The 22125-nt window shown below is 61.2% G+C and overlaps 2 protein-coding genes across 3 annotated transcripts; both read left to right on the top strand.

The window, feature by feature from the left end:
• Positions 1-2478: 2478 nt before the first annotated feature.
• On the top strand, positions 2479-5868 carry ANKRD33 (ankyrin repeat domain 33). The gene is made up of 4 exons (XM_065859031.2): positions 2479-2936; positions 3211-3340; positions 3789-3929; positions 4633-5868. Exons 1-4 carry the CDS (start codon positions 2628-2630, stop codon positions 5409-5411), a joined length of 1359 nt encoding a protein of 452 aa, XP_065715103.2. The 5' UTR covers positions 2479-2627; the 3' UTR covers positions 5412-5868.
• Positions 5869-10326: 4458 nt separating this feature from the next.
• On the top strand, positions 10327-21229 carry ACVRL1 (activin A receptor like type 1). Of its 2 annotated transcripts, XM_065858854.2 has the most exons (10): positions 10327-10467; positions 14295-14365; positions 15987-16211; positions 16600-16799; positions 16910-17009; positions 17314-17460; positions 17534-17809; positions 18699-18896; positions 19988-20118; positions 20208-21229. In XM_065858854.2, exons 2-10 carry the CDS (start codon positions 14299-14301, stop codon positions 20340-20342), a joined length of 1479 nt encoding a protein of 492 aa, XP_065714926.1. In that variant the 5' UTR covers positions 10327-10467; positions 14295-14298; the 3' UTR covers positions 20343-21229. The 2 variants fall into 2 exon arrangements, with proteins under 2 accessions (XP_065714926.1, XP_071656195.1); XM_071800094.1 differs by lacking the exon at positions 15987-16211.
• Positions 21230-22125: the final 896 nt, after the last annotated feature.

The following is a 22125-nucleotide window of genomic DNA, read 5'->3' as shown; positions in this document are numbered from 1 at the left end:
CATTAAGCACCAGGATCCTCAGCTCGCGTATCCCAGCAGGATGCACCGAGCACAGAGGAAACAGCTGGGATCCTTCATCTGCTCCATATTTCCATGTTCAAGGATGCAAAGTGACCTTTGGGACTCTGCCCTAATGGTTGTGCTAAATGGAGGATGTGGCCTCCCACGATCTGCTCCGGGACCAAATTAATGCCTTTTCACCCTGAAAATGGCTGATCCGGGGGCTAAAAGTGCCCTTTCCTGGATCCCACAGCCCAGCTGGGCTCTGGTCCCCAGAAAACATCTGGAAACCAACCAACCCAAAAAAGCCTTTACAGATGAGGAAAGGGAGCAGTCAGGGCCCAGGCGGAATTCGGGAAACCAGTTTTTGCAGCTCCTCAGAACTTGTCGGTGCCCCGAGGGCTTTGGGGAGGAGCTGGAGGTTCCAAAACACCTCACAAGGGGGTTGTAGAGTTTATTTAATGCACCTGCACACTCAGAGGTATCTGTGCCCTTGTGGAACATTCCTAGGGCTTATCTGAGCAGCACATTCACCTGCATATATGGGGAATTTGGGGGCTTTTGGTTGAGCTGGTGGGGGCTACTCAGGCAGCAGCATCTGGGGCCTATATTATTCAATATATTCATCAATGATTTGGATGAGGGAACAGAGTGACTGCCAGCAAGTTTGCTGGTGACACCAAGCTGGGAGGAGTGGTGACACTGGAAGCTGTGCTGCCATCAGAGACCTGGACAGGCTGGAGAGCTGGGTGGGGAAAAATGTAATGAAATAGAACAAGGGCAAGTGTAGAGTCTTGAATCTGGGCAGGAACAACCCCAAGTTGGGGAATGAGCTATTAGAGAGCAGTGTAGGGGAAAGGGAGCTGGGGGTCCTGGGGACAGCAGGGTGACCATGAGCCAGCACTGGGCCCTTGTGGCCAGGAAGCCAATGGGACCTGGGGTGGGTTAGAAGGGGGTGGTCAGTGGGTCAGAGAGGTTCTCCTGCCCCTCTGCTCTGCCCTGGGGAGACCACACCTGGAATCTTGTGTCCAGTTGTGGCCCCTCAGCTCCAGAAGGACAGGGAACTGCTGGAGAGAGTCCAGCGCAGCCACCAAGATGCTGGAGGGAGTGGAGCATCTCCCGTGTGAGGAAAGGCTGAGGGAGCTGGGGCTCTGGAGCTGGAGGAGACTGAGGGGTGACTCATTCGTGGGGATCAATATGGAAAGGGGCAGTGTCAGGAGGATGGAGCCAGGCTCTTCTGGGTGACAACCAGTGACAGGACAAGGGGCAATGGGTGCAAACTGGAACACAGGAGGTTCCACTTAAATATGAGCAGAAACTTGTTCGTGGTGAGGGTGGCAGAGCCTGGCCCAGGCTGCCCAGGGGGGTTGTGGAGTCTCCTTCTCTGCAGACATTCAAACCCGCCTGGTTCCTGTGGAACCTCAGCTGGGTGTTCCTGCTCCATGGGGGGATTGCACTGGATGAGCTTTGAGGTCCCTTCAACCCCTGACATTCTGGGGTTCTGTGATCTGACTGAGGTGAGCCAGGTATAAAAATACAGCCCCGGGCTCCCAGCAACTCCTCAGCTCAAGATGCTAAATCCAGCCCAAGCAGCCCTGATCCTGCTCAGGATGGATGGAGCCATTTTAAGCACCAGTTTAAATTAGGATATCTTGGCTGGCTGAGGCCACGTCAACGTGCAGGTTGTCACAGCTTTGGTGTCCAGAGGCCACCGCAGATCCAGAGCAGAAAATCCTTTCTCATTGCAAAGGGTGGGGGTGATTTTCCGCACTCTTTGCGATTGTTTTTCCCTGCTGTTGGAGCCGTGATGCTGCCCAGGCCAAGAGGGACCCGGGGGAAAGACCTGAGCAGCCCCAGGTAAGACCAGGGTGGAATGGAAGAGCGTCCCTCACCTCCAGAGCCCGCTTTGGGATTCCTAAGACGGGTGGGAGAGTTTAATGGAGCTGCGAAGGTTTCTGCCTTCCACAGCACCAATCAATTAATGGTTGGCTTCTACTTAGAAGCAGAATGGTTTTACTTCTGCGGCTGCTCTGTCCCTGTACCAGGGTGCTGGTTGCCCAGGGCCGTGGGGTTTAAGGTGCTCCCTGGGAGCCGGGGGCTGCTCCGGCCTCTGCTCTCCTCTGCCTGGAGCTGGATTTAACCCTTCTGTCTGCATGCTGCTCCGGTTCTGCTGCTGGGAAAGGGCTGTGCAGCCTCTTTGATGTGCACTGGTCAGGTGGGGAGGGCTCAGACCCCAGCGTGTGGCACGAGGAGGGGTGCGTTTGTCATCCCTACCGCCCCGGAGACATTCCCAATCCCTCCACCCGCCTGGATTCAATTCCTACACCATGGGGCATTTATCCACCTTCCACACTCCCCTCGTTTTCTCCGTTCTGTGCCGGAGACGGTGCCGTGGGAGCTGCTCCTCCCCTGGGGTTTCGCAGCATCCAAATCCCAGTGCAAAGCGCTTGCACGGGGCAGAGGATGGAAACGGGACCATGGGGCTGTGCCGGAGCCAGACAAGGCTTTCCAGCAGGATGAGGGACACGGAGCCCACGCAGTTCCCACGGCCGCTCTGTCTGCGCAGGAGGGAGTGAACGGCCCAGACTGTCCCCTCGTCCCCGGGAGCGGGTCCCGGCCCAGCCCGGATGACAGATGCCTGCGGTGGAGGAGAACAAGCTGCAGCCCCCGCTCCCAGCCTGGATGCCTCCGACCCGGAGCTGCATTATGAGGAGGAAGAGGAGGAGGAGGAGGAGAAGTCAGAGCCCTCAGACACCAGCAGCATCTTGTCCGATGACTCCGTCTACCCTTGCTACGAGCCGTCCCCGGGGGCCGGCGGGGACGGGCACCTCAGCCTCTACCAGTGCTGTGCCAGGAACGACGCCAAGCTGGTGTGGGAGAAACTGGAGCACGGGGTGACCCGGAGCGAGGCCACGGAGCTGGACATCAACGGGAGGGTGAGCGGCTGGGTGGGCACCCTGCGGAGCAGAGAGAGGATTTCCCCACAGTTGGCAAATCCTGAAGGATGGTGGTTGCTAAAGCAGGCGAAGGAGGAGGGAGGGTCGTGGGTGCGATGGCTTTGACATGGGCTGGGTCTCCTGGGATTGAGCCGTTGGAGCAGAACCTCGCCTGTCGTCCCACCCTGAAGGTGTTTGGTGTGGGATGTTTGGGGTGGGGGCCACGGCGAGCAGCGCGGTGGGGGGTGGTGCAGCGCTGCTGTCCCCTCTCCAGAACGGGCTGATGGTCGCCTGCTACAAGGGCTTTGTGGACATCGTGCCCCTGCTGCAGAAGTGCCCCTACCTGAATGTCAACCAGCAGGACAAGGATGGGAACACGGCCCTCATGATGGCAGCACAGGCGGGTAGGCACCGCGCCGGCCCCGCCAGACCCCCCAGAGTGCTGTGACCCCAAAAAAACCCTAAACTGAGCCACCGGGAAAGCCGAGGGTCCCAGGGGATGTGACCTTCCCCATCTACAGCTATAGAATCACAGAATCATTTTGGTTGGAAAAGCCCCTCAAGATCAATGAGTCCAACCATAACCCACCCCTGGCACTGCCCCATGTCCTGAGAACCTCATGTCCGTCTGTCCAGCCCTCCAGGGATGGTGGCTCCAGCACTGCCCTGGGCAGCCTGTTCAATGCCCCACAGCCCTTTCCACGAAGAAATTTTTCAGTCCTGATCCCTCCAAGTTTCTGTATCTTTGTCCTCACAAGATCCAGTTGCTAAATACTCTTTCTCCAATGGGCATCAGCAGTTACCCCTCGTTAACTGTCGAAACTCTAACGCAGCTTCTCTCTGGCTGTTAAGGACACATCACCATCGTTAACTACCTCCTCAACTACTACCCCATGCTCGATGTGGACAAGCGAGACCCCCGCGGCCTGACGGCGCTGATGAAGGCCGCGGTGCAGGGGCGGCAGGACTGCGTGGCCGCGCTGCTGCTGGCCGGTGAGCATCTCCCCGGGGACTTCCCTGGGTTATTTGGAAAGGGGTGACATCTCTGCTCGGCCCGTGCTGTGTGTTGGGACGGGGTGGGACACTGCAGTGATGCTGCGGCAGGAGCGTGGGCAGCGGGTGGAGGGAGGGGGTTGTCCCCTCTGCTCCGCTCCGTGAGACCCCCCGGGCACCGCGTCCAGCTCTGGGGTCCTGAGCACAGCACAGACCTGGACCTGCTGGAGAGGGGCCAGAGGAGCCGCAGAAATGATGCGAGGCTGGAGCAGCTCTGCTGGGAGGAACGGCTGAGAGAGTTGGGGTGTTCAGCTGGGGACGAGAAGCTCCGGGGAGACCTTACTGCAGCCTTTCAGTGCTTAAAAGGGGCCTGAAGAAAGATGGGGACAGACTTTTGAGCAGGGCCTGTTGTGATAGGACAAGGGGTGATGGTTTAAACTAAAGGAGGGAGATTCAGGCTGGATAAAAGGGAATTGTTGTCCTGAGGGTGGTGAGAGCCTGGCCCAGGTTGGCCAGAGAGGTGGTGGCTGAACCATCCCTGGAGACATCCCAGGCCAGGCTGGACGGGGCTCTGAGCACCCTGAGCTGCTGAAGATGTCCCTGCTCACGGCAGGGGTGGGTGAGGTGACATTTGAAGGTCCGTTCAACCCAAATCGTTCTCTGATTCTATGATTCCATGCTGTCTGCATCCCGGTGTCTCCAGGAGCCGACCTGCAAATGGTGGATCCCATCAAGGGCAAGACGGCCAGGGAATGGGCAAACTTCACAGGCCGATTCGAGACGACCCTGCGGATCCGGAGCCTCCTGCGGCGCCCACGAGCAGAGCAGTTCAGCACCCAGTACCAGCCCGAGTGGCCAGCCCTGGCCGAGCTGGTGGCCAAGGCCCTGAGCCCCAAATCCAGGGGCAAGAGGCTGTTGGAGAAGATCCAATCCATGTTCACCTTCAGCTTCCCCCATGACCCCGAGGAGGACGGTGTGATGGACCACATGGTGAGGATGACCACGTCCCTCGCCAGCCCATTCGTGGCCACCACTTGCCAAACTGTCTGCCCCGACAGCCCCCCTGAGGTGGGCAAGCACAGGTTGTCCGTGCCGGAGATCCTGGGGCAACATGTGGCGGATCCAGATGCTGAGCCAGACCCCGCCTCGTGCCCCAGCACCGGCGCATCCTCTTGCAACGGCCAAGCCATGTCGGAGATCCGGCTCCTGCCGCCGCGCCGGCCGCCCGGTGGCCTCCTGCGCCTCCTGCCCCTGCGCCTGCGCTGCGGGAACATCGTCTTCCCCGGGGAGCCCGTCCCGAAAATCAAAGTGAGCAAATCCTCCAACCCGCCCGCCTGCTCCAGGGAGCGCAGGCGCAGGGGGGGGGACAAGAACCTGCTGCAGCCACCCAAGTGGCGCTACAAGGAGCTGAAGGAGGAGAAGAAAGCGGCCGAGGAGGGGAAGAGCGAGGAGAAAAAGAAGAAAAGGGGGAAGAAGCGCTAAGGAGGAGGGGGTGAGGTCCTTGCTGTTCCCTCAGACCCGTTCGCTTTTCTGGCACGGGGGTGGTTTCCTTCCCCGTGGGACAGCGGCACCCAAGGGAGGATGCTGCTGCGATGTTGAGATGTCCCAAACCCTGCGGTCCCAGGTCCTCAAGCCCCTGTCCAGCCCCTTGTCCTCAAGGGCGGCCACCCCAACCCAGCTCTGGTTGTGCCGAGTCTGATGTGCTGGCTCTGGCTGTGCCAGGGAGCAGATCTGTGGCAGAAGGGCCCTTTTCTCTTCTTTTTTCCTTCTTTTCTTTTTCTTTCTTCTTTTTATTCCCTTTTTTTTTTTAATGCCTATTTGATCTTCCTGGAATGTTGATCTTGCAGCACGTGGCACAACACGGCCATGCAAATTAAAATGGAAGCAGTTGCCATGTTAACAGGATTGACTTGATGAATAAAGCTCAGGGCTGCTTGTCGGGCTGGCAGAAACGCTTCCCCCTTGCTGCCGGTGTCCCCCGGCCACCCCGTCACCCGCTCGGTGACCCCAACAACCTGCCTGTTCCCAGGCTGCGGGTGGACAAGCGGAGGTTCAGCATGGGAGGTATCTCGGTGCTGCATGAGGGTCGGCAGGAGCTCCGGGTGCAGGCACAGGGGGACCCAAACCTGGGGTGTCTGGGGGCTCCATCCCGGCTGCCCTATGGAGCTGGGGTGCTGGGAGAGGAGGCAGATTTGTACTCCAGCGTTACCCAGGACAGGACGCAGTGGTCCCTGTTCCCAAGGAAACCACCCTTTGGTACCCCGCGCCTGCCCGGTGTAGCCACCAGGACCCACTCCCGGGGGAGCCGTGGAGCTGGTTTTGTGCCAGGTGCCCCCGCACCCGCGGGTGTGATGCGCTGCAGCAGCAGTGAGATCCTGCTCCACATATTTCAAGCTGCTCTTAAATCCGACTCCATCCCGGAGTGTGGGGAGGTGAAACTGGGGTGCTGGCCCCCCAAGCACCCGGGTTGGACCCGCAGAGAGAGCGAGTGGTGGTAAGAGCTCCTGGAAGCACTAGTTATCCAGGTAATGAATAACCCTTCCCATGGCAAGGCACACAGACCAGGATGGACCCCCCCACTTCACCACTCCCTTCCTCAGGGGACAAAAACCCTCATTCCCCTCCTGCTCCCCAATATTAGGTGGAGCTCTGTCTTTTGGGTGGCACCAGGAGGTTCGAGCCGGGCAGTGGGCAGGTGGGGAAGGATGCTCAGTTGGGACGAGCGGCAACCGTCCTGTCTGTTCCCTGAGCCCTTGGCTGGTGCTGGGCTCTCCGGCACGTGGCCGCCCTCCTTCGCCAGCTCCCGGCGGCGGCTCGCAGATGAGCCGGGGGCGGATGGCACATGGAGCAGCCATGGCACACGGCGTGCCAGCCCGACTCCTGCCGAGAGGGGGAAGGGAGAGCTGGGTTCCCGCCAGCCCCTCATCCCTTTCCACTGCTATGGGGACAGCTTGGTGACACCCTGAGGGATGGCTCGGTGCAGCCGTGGGGCTTCCAACAGCAGCCTAGGGATGCCCACACCCTTTTGTGGGGGTGTTGGTGCCAGCAGCTGAACATGAGCCAGCGGGTGCACAGGTGGCCAAGAGGCCACAGCATCCTGGCTGGGACCAGCACTGGGGTGGCCAGCAGGCCCAGGGCAGTGACCAAACCTGTGCTGGGACCTGGGGAGGACAAACCACCAATCCTGGGGGCAGCTCTGGGCCCCTCACGCCAAGAAAGAGCTTGAGGTGCTGGAGCGAGTGGAGAGAAGGGAACGGAGCTGGTGAGGGGCTGGAGCACAAGTGTGATGGGAGCGGCTGAGGGACCTGGGGGTTCAACTGGAGAACAGGAGCTGAGGGGAGACCTTCTGATCTCTGAACTGCCTGAAAGGAGCTTGGAGCCAGGGGGGTCGGGCTCTGCTGCCCAGGAACAAGCGCCAGGAGCAGAGGAAACGGCCTCAAGTTGCACCAGGGGAGGTTGAGGTTGGATCTGGGAACAATTTCTTCCCCAAAGGGCTGTGGGGCATTGAACAGGCTGCCCAGAGCAGTGCTGGAGTCACCATCCCTGGAGGGCTGGACAGACGGACAGGAGGTTCTCAGGACATGGGATAGTGCCGGGGGTGGGGAACGGTTGGACTCGATGATCTTGAGAGTCTGTTCCAACCCAAATGATTCGGTGTTTCTCTGAAGCCACAGCGCCCAGCGATGAGCACCCAAGTGCTGACGGAAAGTCTGGCTCTGGTCGAGGGGGTGGCGGGCGGTTGCGCCATGGCGGGCTGGTCCAGCATGGGGCCACGGAGCCGTCGGCGCTCAGCCCAGCGCCCCGGCGGGTGCCCAGCCCGGCTGATTCAGCCCGTCTGCCCCAGCCCAGGGCTGGCAGGGGCAGGGATCACCCTGCCTGCGGCTCAGGGAGCCTGCGGGGGGTGGTGTGTTCATTAACAAACAGTTTGATGTGTTCATTAACAGTTTGATGTGTTCATTAACATACCTCTACAGTCTGTCCCGGCTCCGAATGAATTTGCTTTTCCACGGCAGCAGTGCCGTCGCTGCACCCTTCCCTGCCCTTTGAGTCACCTGAGATTAGGATGTAGCATCTTTTAGCAGTTTTTAAGCAAGAATTTATCCCCCCAGTGACGATTATTGTTTAAAAAATGAAGCTACGCCATTTGGAAGATGAAAGCGCCGGGACCAAAGCCGCCGGCACCAACACTCACCGGAGAGCACGTTCGGCAGCGTGGGGCAAATTCCCACCTGCAGTCAGAGAAGTGGGCGCTGACACCCACCATGTGCCTGCACCCAGGGAAGGCAGCAGGGACACAGGAGCCATCCAGGAATAGTTCTGGGAGCCGCCGATCACCGGTCAGATCACTGGGACCCGCGCAGCGGAGCAGAGATGGTCACGGTGATAAAGCATCTGCAGGCACCGGCTTCCTCCCGGCGGCTCCTATCTGATGGAAACTGCCCGTTTCCCCCGCGCCGGCTCCGCAAACCTCCCGGCCCCGGCACGGGCAAGGTCACGCATGAAGGTCCCTTGTGTTTTATCCTGGTTTTGTGTTTTTGTTTGTTTAAACTTCCTAGATCATGGGCGATAGCGGGGGAGAGGCGGCGGGCAAGGCCTCAAAGCTTTGCAGCCGCGCTCGGCTCCCCCAGCGTGGGGAGGCTCCGGGTACCGGTTGGGTTCATTGTGCAATTGGGGTTGGTGATGCAATGGGGAATGGAGAGGTAAATCAGGGCCTAGGACTTTGGGGCTTGGAAAGGCGCTGGAGGGGGAGGACGGGAACAGGAGGAGGGCGAAGCCGCCAAGAGTGGGTGGCTGAAAGAAAACAACCCCGAAGTGGCAAAAGGGGAAGCGACAGTTCCGCTGCCGCAGCCCCGCTGGCCCCACACGTCCTGGGGAGAGGGAAGTGCCCGGCCCCCGCCATGGGAACGGCCCTGCCACCCGTGTCCCAGCGCCTGCTACCACGGCATCTCAAGGGCTGCAATGGGGATGATGGGGACAGGATGGCGGGAGGCACCGACCAAACCCCTTGGCCACCCCAGCCCTGCTCCGTGCCCACAGCCAGGGCAGAGCATCCCTGTGGGGTGACCATTCGGCAACATCCCCCATGCAGCATTACACCCCAGGGGAGAAAAACTCCCCTGCCCTCCAACACAGCACCCCGAACGTGGTGGCCAGCACCAAATACCCAAGGAGCTTTTGGCTCTGCTGTGGTGCTCCCATGGCGATGAAGGCTGGATGCCAGAGCGGGAGGGGTGGCCAAGCACATCAAGGTCCTTGCCACAGCATCTCTCTGGACCATTCCCACCCACAGCACCATCAAAGCAACCAGCTGCGTTTCGGCCAAAGGCCTTTAGATGCTAAGGGAAGGAGACACCATGGATGTCCTACCATGAAGTGCTTGGCTTAGGTAGATGAGAAGTTGGCCATGAGCAGGCAACGTGTGCTTGCACATTGTGTGTGTGTAAAAGCCCAGATCAACCGTACCCTGGGCTGCATCCCCAGCCCCGTGGGCAGCAGGTGGAGGGAGGGGGTTGTCCCCTCTGCTCCGCTCTGTGAGACCCCCCGGGCACCACGTCCAGCGCTGGGGTCCTGAGCACAGCACAGACCTGGACCTGCTGGAGAGGGGCCAGAGGAGCCGCAGAAATGATGCGAGGCTGGAGCAGCTCTGCTGGGAGGAACGGCTGAGAGAGCTGGGGTGTTCAGCTGGGGAAGAGAAGCTCCGGGGAGACCTTAGTGCGGCCTTTCCATGCTTAAAAGGGGCCTGAAGAAAGATGGGGACAGACTTCTGAGCAGGGCCTGTTGTGATAGGACAAGGGGTGATGGTTTTAAACTAAAGGAGGGAGATTCAGGCTGGATAAAAGGCAATTGTTGTCCTGAGGGTGGTGAGAGCCTGGCCCAGGTTGGCCAGAGAGGTGGTGGCTGAACCATCCCTGGAGACATCCCAGGCCAGGCTGGACGGGGCTCTGAGCACCCTGAGCTGCTGAAGATGTCACCGTTCATGGCATAAGGTGACATTTGAAGGTCCCTTCAACTCAAACCATCTGTGATTCTGTGAAACCGGGTGGGAAAGAGCCCGGTGAAGGCCGGAGTGGGAGGAACAGGCCAGGGGAGCAACCAGGATGGAGCTGGGGCCGGTGCGCGGGAGGAAGGGCGGCCGGCCGTGGATGTGTGCTCAGCAATAGGAAATGCTTTATTAGCTGGGAGTGGTGGAGAGAAGCCAGGCAGGAAGAGGCAGTAATAAGAAACATTTTTTTGACTTCTCCCACATCCAGACCACAGAGCGTTTGCCAAGCAGCTGCATTCGGACAACAGGGCCGCCGAGCCCCCGGGGCCGCGCGACGGGGACGGACACACCGCCCTGCCGGGACGGGCGACGCTGCGGCCGCGGGAGCCCCCGCGGTGCCGGGACGGGCGGCGGGAGGGGAGCAGACCCATGAAGCTCCCCCAAGCCGGGGCGCACGGAGCGGAGCGGAGCTGCCTGCGAGCTCGGCGCCGCGGCCGGGAGAGCCTCGCCGGGGCCGGCAGAGCCGCGGGCGCCCGCGGGACGCGGATGCTGTAGGTGAGTGGGGATGCGCCACGCGCTCGCGGGGTCTGGGGCTGCACCGAGCTCAGCGCTGCCCTCCTGATTCACCCCAGAGCAGCCAAAATCAGAATTTGGCCCCATTTCCTTTGCATTTGGTGGAACGCTGGGGTTGACGTCAGTGTAGGAGAGGCTGGAATTGGGGTTCTGGCAGAGCCGGGAGCATAACTCTGAATTTATACCAGCGTGGTAGTAGCAGGATCAGTCCCGAGTTCCTCGCTAAAGAGCTGAAATAATACATGGCTGCTACTGAAAGCCTGGAGCTGACTTGGGAAATGGGGAATTTGGGTATATTTTGGTAGGCAGGAGGAAAGCTGACAGCTCCGTCAGCCGGGGGCTGGAGCGAGGGTGACGGGGACCGAGGGCAGCGATGCCGCAGGACACGCCGCCTCGACACCCCCCTGCTGCAAAGCCAACCCCTGGCTCCATCGCAGGAGGGGTGGGCGAGGATGAGACAAACAGCTGGTAAAGAGGCCACGTTTTCAGAGAAAAGTGCTTAAAGTGACGCTTTAAGCTGGCGCGAGCTCTGCCCCACCGCTGGCATTCGAACCCTGCCGCACGGCCAGGGCAGGAACGTCCCCTCGTCCCCGCTCTGCACGAGGACCCGTGTGCGACATCGTCCCCACGAGGAGATGAGCACGAGCCGTGTTTGCTGCTCGCTCTGCGCCTCTCGTGTACGGCACAGCGATGCCGATCAGTGCGAGAGGGGCCGATGCGGCACAGAACACCCCTGTGGGTCCCTGACCCGGGTGTTGTGTCTGTGCCGGCTGCACCAGGGGGTCCAGAGGATGCAAACGGCTCTGCTGCGTCTGTGACCAAACCGCAGCTATGGGGTGGGGTGGAAAACCTCCATGCGTTACCCAAAACCAGGCTGACGCCTTGGGAGTCCACGGCAGAGCTCTTGCCACCTCCAGCGTGGTCCATCCAGCCCTTGGCACCCGCGGCCGGTGCTCTCGGTGTCACCCCGCGTCCCCCCACCAGCACTGCATGAGGGTCTCCAGTGTGTCTGGCTCCCCACAAACAGGAGACACGGGGGACATGAGTCACAAGGCATGTCCTGTGCCGAAACCCCCCGGGAACAGCAGAAACTGCAGGGGAGGGAGGAAGCACCAGGATTGCAAAGCTGCCGAGCTGCCCCGGTAAGAGTAAGGGACCCTCTGGCCATCCCGCGTGTCCCCCAGGACCATGCCCAGCCACCCACCCCCCCAGGCTGCCACCACCTCCATCTCCCCCCAACAGCCCCTTTGCTTTTCTCTCCACGGGATCAAGGGGAAATTCCCCCTCGTGGTGCTGCTCCAGACCCCCGGGCTGGCCAGCGCTGCACCCCATCGCTCCCCAACACTTCTGCCAGCATTGCACCCCATCGCTCCCCGACACCTCTGCCAGCACCTGCATCCCATCCCAGAGGCTTTAATTGGGGTTTTGCTCCTGCACCCCATCCCAGCGGTTTTAATAGGGGTTTTGTTCCTTCTCCTGAAGCTGCTGCAAACCCCCAAGGGTGGAAGGATGTAACACCCAATGTGGCTGGGGAAGATGCTCCAAACCCATGAGCTCCAGTGCAAGCAGGAGGGCGGAAGGTTGGGGACAGGGATGGGGACAAGGGGCTGGTTCGAGCCACTGCAGAAGCGCCTGGGATGTTTCTCCCATGGGATGCCAAGGATGGCTCTGGGTTCAGGTGCTGGAAATCCCTGTGATGTTGTTACCTGTACAGCAAAGTTTTGGGTGAGGTGTTGACCACTTTGTGGTGTGTGGCAAATGTCCCACAGCTGTCTAAGGGCTGCGGAGTTCATGGAGGGAACGCACCATCCAGGAGTCTCGGTTCCCCTTTAAAAAGGTGCATTTTGCAGCTCTCGGGGTTGCAAGGAGAAGCCGGGAGCATCAGGAGGCTCAGGGAGCAGCCACCCAGCACCAGGGGAGTTTATTTTCTAACATAAAGCTGATCCTGGGCCAGACAAGGGACCAACTGCTGGAGATCAGCCTGGGCATCGCTCCGGGCACGGGGCGCTCAGGACCAGACCGCGCTCCAACCCGGGACCCTGTCGCTGTTTCCAGGCGACAACCAAGGGAGCTATTTTGGGGAGGAAAAGCCCATTCTGTGGGCGGCTGGAGCCCGCCTGGGTCGGCCACGTCCGCGTGTGCTCTCGAGGGCCGGGTTTGCGTGACTTCGCTTCCCCATCAAGGCCAGAATCTAAACAATCTTGATTCCTGTCCCGGCGGCCCTGGGCAGGGCTCCTTCAATTGCAGGAAACGGAGGCTTTGGCGTGTTTATGTCGGGAACCACAAAGAATGAGCCCAGGAGGGGCTGCGGAGCCGCGGCCGCCGCCGGCCGAGCTCTCGGCCATGTGAAAGGGGCAGCGATGCCGGCGCGGCGAGGGGTGGGGGCAGCGCCGGCTCCGCCGTGTTTGGTTTGGCAGAAATGCCCCTTTTAGAAGGAAAAAAACAAAAAAAAAGAGAGAAAAAATAGCAAAACTTCCCCAAAGGCCCAGCTGGGGAATTTTTGGCCGCCCGTAGTGCCCCTGCTTGTGTCACTGATAAGCTCCATGCAAAAGTCCCCCTGCATTCAGCCCATCCCGTGGCGCGGGTCTCGCCATACCTGGGATCTCCGGCAGTGCCGCGGCATCGCCGCGCTCGCCGTGGCTGCTGAGCCCATGGGGTCTGTCACCAGCCGTAGTTTTGTAGCGTGGGAGCCACGGGAATGGTGTAAAACATGAGAGTCTGGATCTCTGCGATGTAAGAAGGATGCTGGGGCAGCATGGACACGGCGATGTCCCCGTGCCGGGTTGCTCCGGAGCACCACAGGGCTGTGTGGTGTCCAGCGCCACGGTGGGGAAGTCCCCTGGGCTCAGCAGGTCCTGGGGAGATGCTGTCCCACCACACTTGTGCTCCAGAGCCTTTCCCAGCTCCACCACTCTTTGTTCACCATGGCCCCCCTGGTTCCTTCCCAAAGCCCCCATGGCTGCGCCCGACCCAGTAATGAGCCCCTCGGGGAGTATAGGGGGCTTGGGGGCTGCAGGGGGCTTGGGGGCTACAGGAGGTTTGGGGGCTGCAGGGGGTTTGGAGGCTGCATGGGTTTGGGTGCTGCAGGGGGTTTGGGGGCTGCAGCGGGTTTGGGGGCTGCAGGGGATTAGGGGGCTGCATGGGTTTGCGTGCTGCAGGGGATTTGGGGGCTGCATGGGTTTGGGGGCTGCAGGGGATTAGGGGGCTGCATGGGTTTGGGGGCTGCTGGGGGTTCGGGGGCTGCATGGGTTTGGGTGCTGCAGGGGGTTTGGGGGCTGCATGGGTTTGGGTGCTGCAGGGGGTTCAGGGGCTGCATGGGTTTGGGTGCTGCAGGGGGTTTGGGAGTTGCATGGGTTTGGGGGCTGCAGGGGGTTCGGGGGCTGCATGGGTTTGGGTGCTGCAGGGGGTTGGGGGTTGCATGGGTTTGGGTGCTGCAGGGGGTTCGGGGGCTGCATGGGTTTGGGGGCTGCAGGGGGTTCGGGGGCTGCATGGTTTTGGGGGCTGCAGGGGGTTTGGGGGCTACATGGGTTTGGGTGCTGCAGGGGGTTCAGGGGCTGCATGGGTTTGGGTGCTGCAGGGGGCTTGGGGGCTGCATGGGTTTGGGGGCTGCAGGGGATTAGGGGGCTGCATGGGTTTGGGGGCTGCAGGGGGTTTGGGGGCTGCCTGGTTTTGGGGGCTGCAGGGGGTTCGGGGGCTGCATGGGTTTGGGTGCTGCAGGGGATTAGGGGGCTGCATGGGTTTGGGGGCTGCAGGGGATTTGGGGGCTGCATGGGTTTGGGGTGCTGCCTCTCACCCCCTGCTCCCCGCAGGACGATGCCGTGCGGCGCCTGCAGCCGGGTGGTGCTGGCACTGATGACCCTGTCCCTCGGCTTTGCCGCAGGTGAGTACCCAAACGATGCAGCTCTTTGCCACGCGTTGGGGGGCTAAAATAAACCCTCGGTTCTTCGGGAATGTCATCGCTTTGCTCCAAATAAACCACTGCGGAGGGCGGCTCGCGCCTGCCCACCTCAAGCCAGCACCGAGGGAGACGGGGTGCCCTGGGGACCCCGTCGCACCCTGTGAAGGGCTTCTCTCCTCCGGGACGGTGACCTGCCTCCAAGGGACGATCTCAGCTTAATTAATTATGGTTCATCAAGTGCTTTGACGTCATGAGAGGGGAGATGGGGAAAATGCTTGCACACACGTGCTTGAAAATGTGTTTGTTCCCGGGGGTGACGGTGCTGATGGTGGGAGCGGGGACGAGATGCGTGTGGTCCCACAGTGACCTGGGGACAGATCCAGGCTGGTGCTTGTGCAGGGAGGACCGAAGCAGTGTGGGATCTGCCAGGGAGGAGCAGCAGAGCTCAGGGAGGGGACAAGGCCCCACCGGGTCCCTGTCCTGCCCCCAGGCCACCACCCCATGGCCCTGGCATGGGGCAGCCTTTGGGACAGGGGCGCAACAGGGCTGGCCACAGCCACCCGGCCCCTCGCTGCCGTCCGTCCGTCCCCTCGTCGCCGTCCGTCTGGCTGCCCTTGCACTGAACTCAGATTCCAGGAGGGATATTTTCTGCGTGAAAGGGCAGAGCTAAATCGGGACGTTGGGAGCGTGGCTGCTCCTTGTGTCGCTCCGGCACCGCCGTGCAGGGAAGCGCCTTCGGGTGGCCGTGGAAGCTCCAGGAAAGACCTGGTTCTGCATCCGGCTCCCAAAATGCAGCTTCCTGGAGGCACCAGCTGAGGTTTTGGGGATTTTGCCCCCATCCTGGATCCCGGGACCCAGCTCCCACAGGCAGCCCCGGAGTAGGAGGCTCCCACATCCCCTGGGACCCCGTGGGCAGGGTCACAGAATCACAGAAGGGTTTGGATTGAGGGCACTTTCAAGTGCCACCTTATGCTATGAGCAGGGACATCTTCAGCAGCTCAGGGTGCTCAGAGCCCCGTCCAGCCTGGCCTGGGATGTCTCCAGGGATGGTTCATCCACCACCTCTCTGGGAACCTGGGCCAGGCTCTCACCACCCTCAGGGACAACAATTTCCTTTTATCCAGCCTGAATCTCCCTCCTTTAGTTTAAAACCATCACCCCTTGTCCTATCACAACAGACCCTGCTCAAAAGTCTGTCCCCATCTTTCTTTAGGCCCCTTTTAAGCACGGAAAGGCCGCTCTAAGGCCACGGTATCGTCACAGGATGTCACCCTGTGCATCCCGGTTAATCCCAGGTGGTGGCGCTGGATGCGTTTTCCCTTCACAGTCCCTTCCTTGGGGTGCAGGGACAGGTGACCCCCAACCTCAGGGCTGGCACTTGTGTCCCAGCCAGGAGCAAGTGACTCCCATGAGGTCTCAGGATGGGTTGAGCACCTACAGCCACCTTCCCCAGCCTGGATCACAGTGGTCCCAGGCTGCCCGCTCTCAAAATTCGGTTCACGGGTCTTTAGGACAGATGTCACTGTCCCCAAAGCCGCCAGTGTGCCCCAGGCAGGCAGCAGGGTGTCCCCGTGGCACAGCGTGTCCCTCCTGGTGCCCGCAGACGAGCTGCTGTGCGCCTGCGACGTGCCGCACTGCAGCCTGCCCACCTGCACCGGCACCGTCTGCTTCGTCAGCAAGAGGAAGGAGGAGGGGACCATCACCCAGCACCGGGGCTGCTTCTCCCAGAACATCCTGGAGCACTGCCGCGCGGCGGTGACGGAGCAGTACGGCACGAGGTGCTGCGAGTCCAGCATGTGCAACGCCGAGCTGGAGATCTTCCTGCCAGGTACGGGGCACGGTCCTCGAGGAGCTGGGCAGGAGAGGGGCAGAGCTGCCCACGCGGCTGGAGTTGTGGTTGGGTCTCCAGATCATCCCCCTCCTCACTCAGCACCTCCAGGGTCACCCTTGCCCAGGTGGGACCAGGGTGAGATGTCCTTGTGTGTCCCTCCTTGGGCTGTACCTGCAGAGCTGCCATCCATGGGCTTGACCCCAATGCAGAACCACCTCCCCAGGTCTAAACTCAAGTAGCAAGACCTCCGTCCTCCCCAGTCCAAGCCCACATAGCAAGACTTCCATCCTCCCCAGTCCAAGCCCAGTCACCAAGACCTCCACCATCCCAGGTCCAAGGCCAAGCACATCCTTCATACTCCCATCCACTGTTTCCTCCTCCCCAGGAGAAGAAGCCTTAGGAAAGGTGTCTTCCCTGCCCAACCTCCTCCTGATGATCTTCGTCCCGCTGCTCGCACTCCTCATCCTCGTGGCGCTCATGGTGCTCTTCTGCTGGAAGGTGGCCCAGCACCGCCACAAGAAAAGCGACTTGGGAGACATGGACCTCATGCTGAAGACATCCATGATGGGAGACAGCACTTTGGAGGTGGGTGAGCTCTGGGGAGGACCCCGAATCCCCTCAAGGTGTGGGAGACAGGGACAAGCTGGGTGTGGGGTGGCTGCCGGGCTGACCCCGTTGTCACCCTGGCTGTGCAGGACCTGCTGAACGATGACTGCACGACGGGCAGCGGCTCGGGGCTGCCCTTCCTCGTCCAGAGAACCGTGGCCCGGCAAATCACCCTGGTGGAGTGCGTGGGTAAGGAGAGTGGGGGGCTGCCCCGACCCCCCGTGGTGCTCGGGCACATGCCAGAGCCCTTCCCTGCAGCAGCTGATGGTGCCAGACCCAGGACAGGGGGCTGGACCCAACTGTTTCAGCCAAAACCCATAGAGACCCTCAGTTCTCCCCATCCTGCTGCCAGGGGAGGCAGCGAGTGGGTGGGTGGATGGGTGGCAGTTGGCCAAGGTCAATGGGCCCTGCACCACCCCATTGCTGGTTCATCACGCTGGGTGTGGGGAGGGGGCTGGAGGGGCTGCGTGACACGGTGCCACGGCCACCGCAGGCAAAGGACGCTATGGCGAGGTGTGGCGAGGCGTGTGGCACGGGGAGAGCGTGGCCGTGAAGATCTTCTCCTCCCGGGACGAGCAGTCGTGGTTCCGTGAGACGGAGATCTACAACACCGTCCTGCTCCGGCACGACAACATCCTGGGTGAGTGGGGGAACGGGGGGACGGGGGGTGGCTGTGCGGCGGCTCCAAGCTCCTGATGTTTCTCCTCATCCAGGTTTCATCGCCTCTGACATGACGTCAAGGAACTCCAGCACCCAGCTCTGGCTCATCACCCACTACCATGAGAACGGCTCGCTCTATGACTACCTGCAGAGGACGGCCCTGGACGTGGAGACCTGCCTGGGTTTGGCCACCTCCATCATCTGCGGCCTCGTCCACCTCCATGTGGAGATCTTCGGCACCCAGGGCAAGCCCGCCATCGCCCACCGCGACCTGAAGAGCAGGAACATCTTGGTGAAAAGCAACCGGCAGTGCTGCATCGCAGACCTGGGTGAGATGTGGGTGGGATGCAGAACCTTGGGCATGTGGTACCTCAGGGATGTGGTACCCAGGGATGTGGTTCCCTGAGGATGTTGTACCCTGGGGATGTTGTATCCAGGGATGTGGTACCCAGGGATGTGGTACCCTGAGGATGTTGTACCCCGGGGATGTTGTATCCAGGGATGTGGTACCCTGAGGATGTTGTACCATAGGGATGTTGTATCCAAGGATTTGGTACCCAGGGATGTGGTACCCTGAGAATGTTGTACCCCAGGGATGTTGTATCCAGGGATGTGGTACCCTGAGGGTGTTGTACCCCAGGGATGTTGTATCCAGGGATGTGGTACCCTGAGGATGTTGTACCCTGGGGATGTTGTATCCAGGGATGTGGTACCCAGGGATGTGGTACCCTGAGGATGTTGTACCACAGCGATGTTGTATCCAGGGATGTTGTATCCAAGGATTTGGTACCCAGGGACGTGGTACCCTGAGAATGTTGTACCCCAGGGATGTTGTATCCAGGGATGTGGTACCCAGGGATGTGGTATCCTGAGGATGTTGTACCCCAGGGATGTGGTACCCTGAGGATGTTGTACCCCAGGGATGTTGTACCCAGGGATGTAGTACCCAGGGATGCAGTGTCCCAGGGATGCAGTGTCCCAGAGATGTGATACCCAGGGATGTTGTACCCAGAGATGTTGTACCCCAGGGATGCAGTGCCCTGGGGATGAGGTACCCCAGGGACATGCTACCCCGGGGATGCAGAACCCCAGGAATGCACAACACTGGGTCTGTGGTACCCCAGGTATGCGGTACCTTGGGGATGTGGTAGCCCGGGGATGCAGCATCCTGGGGCTGCAGCACCAGCACAGCACTGAGCGGGGCCGGCATCCCTGCAGGGCTGGCCGTCATGCACTCCCAGGGCAGCGACTACCTGGACATCGGCAACAACCCCCGGGTGGGCACCAAGCGCTACATGGCCCCGGAGGTGCTGAGCGAGCAGATCCGCACCGACTGCTTCGAGTCCTACAAGAAGACGGACATCTGGGCGTACGGGCTGGTGCTCTGGGAGATCACCCGGCGGACGGTGGTGAACGGTGAGCAGCTCCCGGCTGGCCGCTGTGTTCCCCGCTCGGCTCCGCGCTCCCCCCCTCCTTCCCTCCTCTTCATGTTGGTTTTTTTCTTTCCCTTCGCCCAGAAGATTAGCTGTAAATTATAAACACTGTAATCTAGTGTCAGCACCCGGCTCCCTGATTAAAGGGCCCATTAGACTCAATCAGCGCTTTGTTTGTTCAGCGCTGATTAGAAAACAAGCAGCGTGGAGCGCTGCCTGGAAGCCGGCCATGGTCGGGACCTCCGGCCGGTGCGGCTTGGCTGGGGGACGGTTGGGGACAGGGACAGGGTCCCCCACGCTGTGGAGGAGCCTCCTCGGGGCTGCCCAGCCAGCAGCGCTCACCACCGGCAAAGTCCATTAGAAGCATTAATTAAATGGTGGGCGCTGGCGGATGAGGCAGGAGGTCCCCCCGAGGCGCAGTCTGGCCGGGATAATCTCATTTACTGCCTGGGGCTCCTTCAGATTAAACATTTACTCCAAATTACCAAAGCCATGTGCAGGGGATGACCTTCAGCCAGCTGGTTTTAACCCTTCCAGGCACTCTGAGCCTCCGGGATGGGCTGTGCGGTCCATGCACAGCCCCAGGGTGTTGGGGACAGGAGCTGCGGGGGACCCTGAGGTTCATGGGCCACCCCTCGGGGTGCAGGGTGCTGGTGGGTGCCTAGGCCCACCCAGAGAGGTTAAACCCTGTGGACACACAGACATATGGAGGCACTAAGCGGAGATTAGCTGAGCCAGCTGGCGGGTTCACCGCAAGGCTGCGAGGTGCTGTCGGTGCCGGAACCGTGGTTGATGCTGGAGCTGCTGCTGGTGCTCACGGTAGGCTGGTGCTGGACCAACGCTGGAGCTGGTGCTGGAGCCACCGCAGCCACCCTGTGCCATCCCGGTGTGGTCTTGCGGTGCAGCCAGGGCTGGAGCCGCAGCATCCCCACCAATGCACTGGGCAAATCCCACCGGCAATGCCCCGCGTGCCCCCCAAGGCCGGGTCCAGGTGCACCGTGCACCCCGTGATGCACAGGGTGGGGGCGAACCCTGCGCCTCCCCCACGGCCCTCACGCTGCCCCCCGCCCGCAGGTATCGTGGAGGAGTACCGGCCGCCCTTCTTCGACGCCGTCCCCAGCGACCCCAGCTTCGAGGACATGAAGAAGGTGGTTTGCATCGACCAGCAGACCCCCGTGGTCCCCAACCGCCTCTTCTCCGACTCGGTGAGTCCTGGGGGGTCGCCCTCTCCCACCCCAAACCACTGCTCCCCATCTAACCCTTCCGTTTGCCCCTCTTCTTCTGCCTCCCCCAGGTTTTGTCGGCGCTGGCGAAGATCATGAAGGAGTGCTGGTACCAGAGCCCCTCTGCCCGCCTCACCGCCCTGCGCATCAAAAAGACGCTGAAAAAGCTCAACAACTCCCTGGAAAAGCCCAAGCCAGAGCAGTGAGCACCAGGCGCACACCGGAGCCGCTCACCGGCTGCACCGGGGATGGTGGTGAAGCCAAAACCGAAACGGCTCCCTGGCATGGAGGGGATTTTGCTCGCAGCTCCTGCCTTTCCCGCCCCTCCTTGGTGCCTTTTTGATTTGCAAGGAGGGCAAAAAATAGGAAGAAAAAAAAAGAAGCAAGAGGGGAATCATGCAGCCCGGTTATAAAAATACCCCCTGGATCTGTCATCCGACGCCAGCGCGTCTCGCCTGCCCGGCGGGTGCCAGTATCCCACCCTGAGCCCCCGGCCGACGGCACAGCCGAGGGGTGAGAGGGCACCGGAGCCGGCGCCGTCCCCCACCGCAGCCCCCAAGCCCGGGCGCACACCCCACGGCGGGCACAGCGGCAGCGGGCGCTGCCCAAACCTGCCCGGCACGCTGGCAGCGGGGACGCCGCGGGCTCGGCGGCGGCGGGAATTCCCCGGCAGGTCTGAGGTGCCCGGCGTGCCCCTCGCCGCAGGAGGAGGTTTGGATGCCGCTGGGAAAGCAGCGTCCCCCCCCGGGTCAGACCCGCACCCCGACACTCGGGGCTCCCCAGGATGCGCCAGCACTGAGAAGCGTCCCCGGTGCCAAGGCGGCGGCTCCTGCAGTGGTGGCCTCATCCTTCCCCGGCAAACAGTCCCCTTGCCGAGCCCTTTTGGGTTTTGCCGACATTCTGGTGTTTGCCAGGGTGTTTCGGTGCACCCCAGCGCCAGCTCCAGCCCGCGCCGCTCACCACCACCCCAAAACCACCCCGCGTTCGGGGCCGTTCAGATGGGACCGGGATGTTCAGCAGAACCAGCTTTGCGCCTTACTCCATAATTATTTAATTATCAAGATTTAATATATTTAATAAAGTGTAAAGCTATTTTATGGCTTAAGAGCTGCCAAACCTCCCCCGCCGGGCACCGGCCGATGCGGCAGGATAGGACCCCTCGGCCCGGTGCTTCTGCATGGCTCCAACATGGTGTAGCCACCGCGGATCGCTCTGGTGGCACCGCATCCTGCGCCAAACCTCGCTGCGGCCCTGTGCCAACCCCGGCCCTGCTGCAGGTGCACCGGGCCCACCGAGGGGCCAGGGCGAAGCCGAAGCCCCCAGGATGAGAGCGGAGCGGGCTCAGAATGCGGCCGTTGTGGGGGACAACAGCCTCTCCCAGAGTGTCCCTGGGTGTCCCCAGCCCAGCGCTGCAGGCACTCCAGCTCGTCTTGTGTCCCGCTCCCATTTGGGAACTGGGAGAAACTGGTCAGCAAAAGGAGCTGCTGGGCCACAGTGGGGTGAGGGGTCCATGGGGCTGGGGTGCCCTGCCCAGGGTTTGGGGTGCTCAGTGCAGGGCACAGCGCAGTCCCCACCGTGCAAGAGCTGCCCAGGCCTGTGGCTCGCGGCCCCTGCCTGCCCCGCACTGCGCAGGCACTGCACGGTGCACACACACACTGCAGTTGTGCACTGTGCACACACACGCTGCACACGTTGCACATCGCACACTGCATGTGCACACACACTGCACATTGCACACGCTGCGCATTGCACACTGCACGTGCACACACACTGCACATCGCACACTGCATATCGCACACTGCATGTGCACACACACTGCACATTGCACACGCTGCGTATTGCACACCGTGCACACACACTGTACATTGTACACTGCATGTGCACACACACTGCACACTGCATGTGCACGTACTGCACGTTGCACACACACTGCGCATTGCACACTGCCCCTTGCACACTGTGCACATACACATGGTGCACACCACAGGT

This window comes from Patagioenas fasciata, chromosome 28 (assembly GCF_037038585.1).
Source record: "Patagioenas fasciata isolate bPatFas1 chromosome 28, bPatFas1.hap1, whole genome shotgun sequence".
NCBI classification, from domain to species: Eukaryota; Metazoa; Chordata; class Aves; order Columbiformes; family Columbidae; genus Patagioenas; species Patagioenas fasciata.
This window is presented reverse-complemented; position numbering and strand designations above follow the sequence as displayed.

Coding starts and splice junctions, on each gene's coding strand:
- ACVRL1 (XM_065858854.2), top strand. CDS start 14,299: ATGCCGTGCGGCGCCTGCAGCCGGGTGGTGCTGGCACTGATGACCCTG. Junction 14,366..15,986: donor GTCCCTCGGCTTTGCCGCAG/GTGAGTACCCAA, acceptor TGGTGCCCGCAG/ACGAGCTGCTGTGCGCCTGC. Junction 16,800..16,909: donor TGGGAGACAGCACTTTGGAG/GTGGGTGAGCTC, acceptor CTGGCTGTGCAG/GACCTGCTGAACGATGACTG.
- ANKRD33 (XM_065859031.2), top strand. CDS start 2,628: ATGACAGATGCCTGCGGTGGAGGAGAACAAGCTGCAGCCCCCGCTCCC. Junction 2,937..3,210: donor AGCTGGACATCAACGGGAGG/GTGAGCGGCTGG, acceptor TCCCCTCTCCAG/AACGGGCTGATGGTCGCCTG. Junction 3,930..4,632: donor GGCCGCGCTGCTGCTGGCCG/GTGAGCATCTCC, acceptor CGGTGTCTCCAG/GAGCCGACCTGCAAATGGTG.